This window comes from Phalacrocorax carbo, chromosome 4 (genome assembly GCF_963921805.1).
Source record: "Phalacrocorax carbo chromosome 4, bPhaCar2.1, whole genome shotgun sequence".
NCBI classification, from domain to species: Eukaryota; Metazoa; Chordata; class Aves; order Suliformes; family Phalacrocoracidae; genus Phalacrocorax; species Phalacrocorax carbo.
The window spans coordinates 82,033,825-82,037,397 of record NC_087516.1 but is presented as its reverse complement, the minus strand read 5'-3'; the positions used below and the strand labels follow the sequence as shown (position 1 = coordinate 82,037,397).

At 50.7% G+C, this 3,573-nt stretch overlaps 1 protein-coding gene across 1 annotated transcript; it reads left to right on the top strand.

Moving 5' to 3' along the window:
* The first annotated feature begins 918 nt into the window (after positions 1-918).
* STBD1 (starch binding domain 1) lies at positions 919-2,696 on the top strand. The gene is made up of 2 exons (XM_064450691.1): positions 919-1,257; positions 1,408-2,696. Exons 1-2 carry the CDS (start codon positions 987-989, stop codon positions 2,217-2,219), a joined length of 1,083 nt encoding a protein of 360 aa, XP_064306761.1. The 5' UTR covers positions 919-986; the 3' UTR covers positions 2,220-2,696.
* The last annotated feature ends 877 nt before the right edge of the window (positions 2,697-3,573 follow it).

Below are 3,573 nucleotides of genomic sequence, written 5' to 3'. Positions count from 1 at the left end.
CTGAATGGAACTGCCTCCCCTAACTCCTTCTCTGGTGCTAGTCTTTGGGGTTCATCATCTACACCGATTTTTCAGTTTGTCACTCCAGAATTGCTAATTCAAAATACAAAGTCAAAAGTCACATTTACTAAATTTCTGGGGTTCCTAATAAGATTTATGGGTATAACCTTTTAACTTTGAAAGAAAATGTGACATAATCACTTCAAGAGTAAAACTGGGTAGTAAAATGACAAGAAATTAAAATAAACATCAAATATCCTCCGCACTAATGGATTCTGAAGTCCCAGTAGTTCACAAAAGCTTCCTGAGCATAATACGGAAGACAACGTTCAGAAATCCAATTGTAGTCATTAGAGTATGATGCAGAAGTTACAAAATTAGTAGTGAACTCATCTCACTTCTGAGGGATACTAGAGAAAGCCTGGATTTTCATCAGTACAAGCATTAAAAGTACAAGCAGATCGGTCACCCTCAGCACACCTGGGAGAGCATATAAATCTAAGCCCAGTGGTACTGCTAGAATTAAACTTCATAAATCTCTGGAGTTGCTACAGGTCCAATGATTGCTTTCATGCAAAAACAGGTAAGAAACCTAAGCATTCGGTCCTCCACTCCTGCATGTCACCTCCCTTCATTTTTGTGTTATATGTGGTTTAAAACACTTGCAGAGTGCCTACCGTGGGCAGAGCGCCTAGCTAGAGAGACAAAATGAGGTAAGAGTAGAAAAATGGGAAAGATGGCACGAAAGAAGGGGCGGGGGGCGGGAGACAGCAAGCCTTTCAGCTTTTTCTCCCCTAACTTGTGACTTTTTCATTCCGACCCGCCTTTTCCCTCCCTCCAGCCACCCCAGGGACGGCCCCACCAGGCGCCGAGGGGAGCCGCCCCCGGGGGCGGGATGTGGCTCCTCCCCGGGGCCGGGGCCCGGCTTAAAGCGGCGCCGTGGGGTGGGGGGGAAGCGGCGGCGGCCCCGCTGGCAGCGCCCGGCCATGGCCCGTGATCGCGGCCCCCCCGTGCTCCGGCAGCCCCCTGTCGCTGCTGCTGCCGCCGCCCCCGCCGCCGCTCTCCCCGCCGAGCCCCGCGGCTGGGGCTGGCTGGGAGCGGGGCTGTGGCCGGCGCTGGTGGTGGGGCTGCTGGCCGCCCTCCTCGCCTGGCTGTGGTACGGCGGGAGCGACGGGCGAGGCGACGAGGGCGGCCGCGAGAGAACCCCGCAGGCGAGGGGCCAGGAGGAGGAGGAGGAGGAGGAGGAGGCGGGCGCAGGTAGGGTCCCGCGGCGGGGGGTGTGGCGGGGAGCCCCGGCTCGGTGCGTCTCGGTCTGTCCCAGCCTGCCGGCCGGGGCTTGGGTTTGTCGCTGCTCGGCTTAACCGCCTTGCTAAAACCGTTCCTCTTTTGATTAAATGTTGCTTTTAGAGGATCCGCTGGGGAGCGGTGAGCAAGCGCTGCTGGAGGCTAAGGCTGCTGCCCTCTCCAGCTCTCCGAAGCCAGGGGAGGATCTGGTGGCTGTACCAAGAAAAGAGCTTAACCACGTTCAAAGCGGTGGCATTTCAGGTGAACCTCTGGAGGTGGAGCAGCTGCTCCCAAAGCAAGGTGCTACCGACTCCGGGGAGCATCTGACTGACACGCATGACAGCCACATGGGCAACGTGAGATCCCAGGTGGGACCGGTGAGTGATGGATGGTGTGTGATGAACTTGGCAGGAACCTCCAATGATGCTTGTAAGGACAGAAACAAGGGGCAGCTGGGTCAGCCAGTGGAAAGTAGGGACCTGGACCATGAAGACTGGGAAGTTGTTTCTGAGCACCTGGCCTGGGGGGAGGCTGGCAAGAATACCAGCATGGAAGACTCTGAGAGCAAGGAGTGGGAACAAGGAGACTGCCCTGACGGGGACTTGAAAGCAAAGAGAGTTGCAGCCGTGCCCCCCATGCTTCAAAATATCCAGGTGACTTTCCGCGTACACTACATCACTCACTCTGATGCTCAGCTGATTGGTGTTACTGGCGACCATGAGTGTCTCGGCCAGTGGCACAGCTACGTTCCCCTCAAGTCCGACAAGGATGGCTTCTGGTCTGAATCCATTGTTCTGCCAGTAGACACCAGAGTAGAGTGGAAATTTATCTTGGTGGAGAATGGGAAGGTCAGACGTTGGGAAGAATGTGATAACAGGACCCTAGTGACTGAACATGAAGATCAAATGGTTCATCAGTGGTGGGGATACCATTAATGGGACTTTGGAAGCTGCTTACTGAATGGCAAACCTGCTTAGATGAATCACAGAGCCCCTAAACCTTACCCCTTCTTCAGTAGAAGACCTTCTCAAGTGCAGAGCTCAGTAAATCCTGTATCAAACCTGGTTAAACTGCATGAGCAGCAGATCTCTGCCCGCCCCTTTAGGAAATCTTTTGGCAACCTGAAAAATCAACTTCTAACACGTTCTGAAGATGTGCAAGGTAGGCTACGAAGGCGTGAGCAGCGATCTAAGCAGCTTCTTGTCCAGGTAAATCTGGACCCTGGACTGGAGCTTGTGTTGCTTTGAGTGGGGCTATGGGATGCAACTTTGTACTGACTACTTAGGGCTTTTGCGGCGTACTGGGAGGTGGGGTTACCTACGCTGTAGTAGTAGGAACTTAAGTGTTTTAACTTATGTAATGTATTAAGTAAGCAATAAACACTTTCAGACTGACAGTCCTTTACAACTTGACCAGTGAACTGCCTCTTAATAATTTTGAGATAACTTGACCTGAAACCTTAGTGCTAAAGAGTTACTGGGAAGTGGCTGGCACCCTTTGGAGTTGCAAAGGTTTAGCCCCCAAGTGTTTTATTCTCCCCACTAGCCAGGAAGCACCTCGGCTCAAATGAAGCCTTGGCAGGCAGCTCCCTCTTAGTCAGATCATCCTGCTGAGTGGAGAGCAAAGGTCAGAAAGGCCTGTCTGAGCTTAATAAGTTACTTTGTCAAGGTGGGAACAGGCTTTAAAAAAACCTGGACTGCTGTGATGGCTAGGGAATAGGATTCTCTCTGAAATAAGAGTTAGGTGGCTTATGCCACCTACCTATAAACAATACCACAGTATTGTTAGCAACTGCTTAGCTTTAACATCTATGGTGGGATTTTTTTTTCAAGACTAAACTTCTCAAAATAAATTGGTTTTAATTTCTGGCCTTGTAGTAAGTCAGATGAAGTACAATACTTTCAGCTTCAACCAGATGATTTTTTTTTTTTTAAATGACAGAAGCAGAAAGCTGCTCTGCTTGCTTGCTTTTTGTATTTTTGGTTGCAAATACGTGATGCCACCTCAGCAAGCTCCTCTTTCCATGAAGAGGAACCTAGCTCCAGCTTGCAATCCTAGAGCTACGTTCCCTAGAGGGAACTTGGTCCCGGGAGCATAGCCTTGTAGGAGTTCTGAAAGTGTGTAAATTAGCACTTTGGTTTGGAACGTTCACTTCAAAAGCACATTGATCTAATTGCCCCTGCTAATTCTTTCCTGATCTGCATGGTGGAGCAGTCTGAATACATGAAATAGAATGGGTTTTGGTGATGGGCTGGAAGATGAGCTTCAGAGGCTTACTTCCTGCATCTA

Coding starts and splice junctions, on each gene's coding strand:
- STBD1 (XM_064450691.1), top strand. CDS start 987: ATGGCCCGTGATCGCGGCCCCCCCGTGCTCCGGCAGCCCCCTGTCGCT. Junction 1,258..1,407: donor GGAGGAGGAGGCGGGCGCAG/GTAGGGTCCCGC, acceptor TGTTGCTTTTAG/AGGATCCGCTGGGGAGCGGT.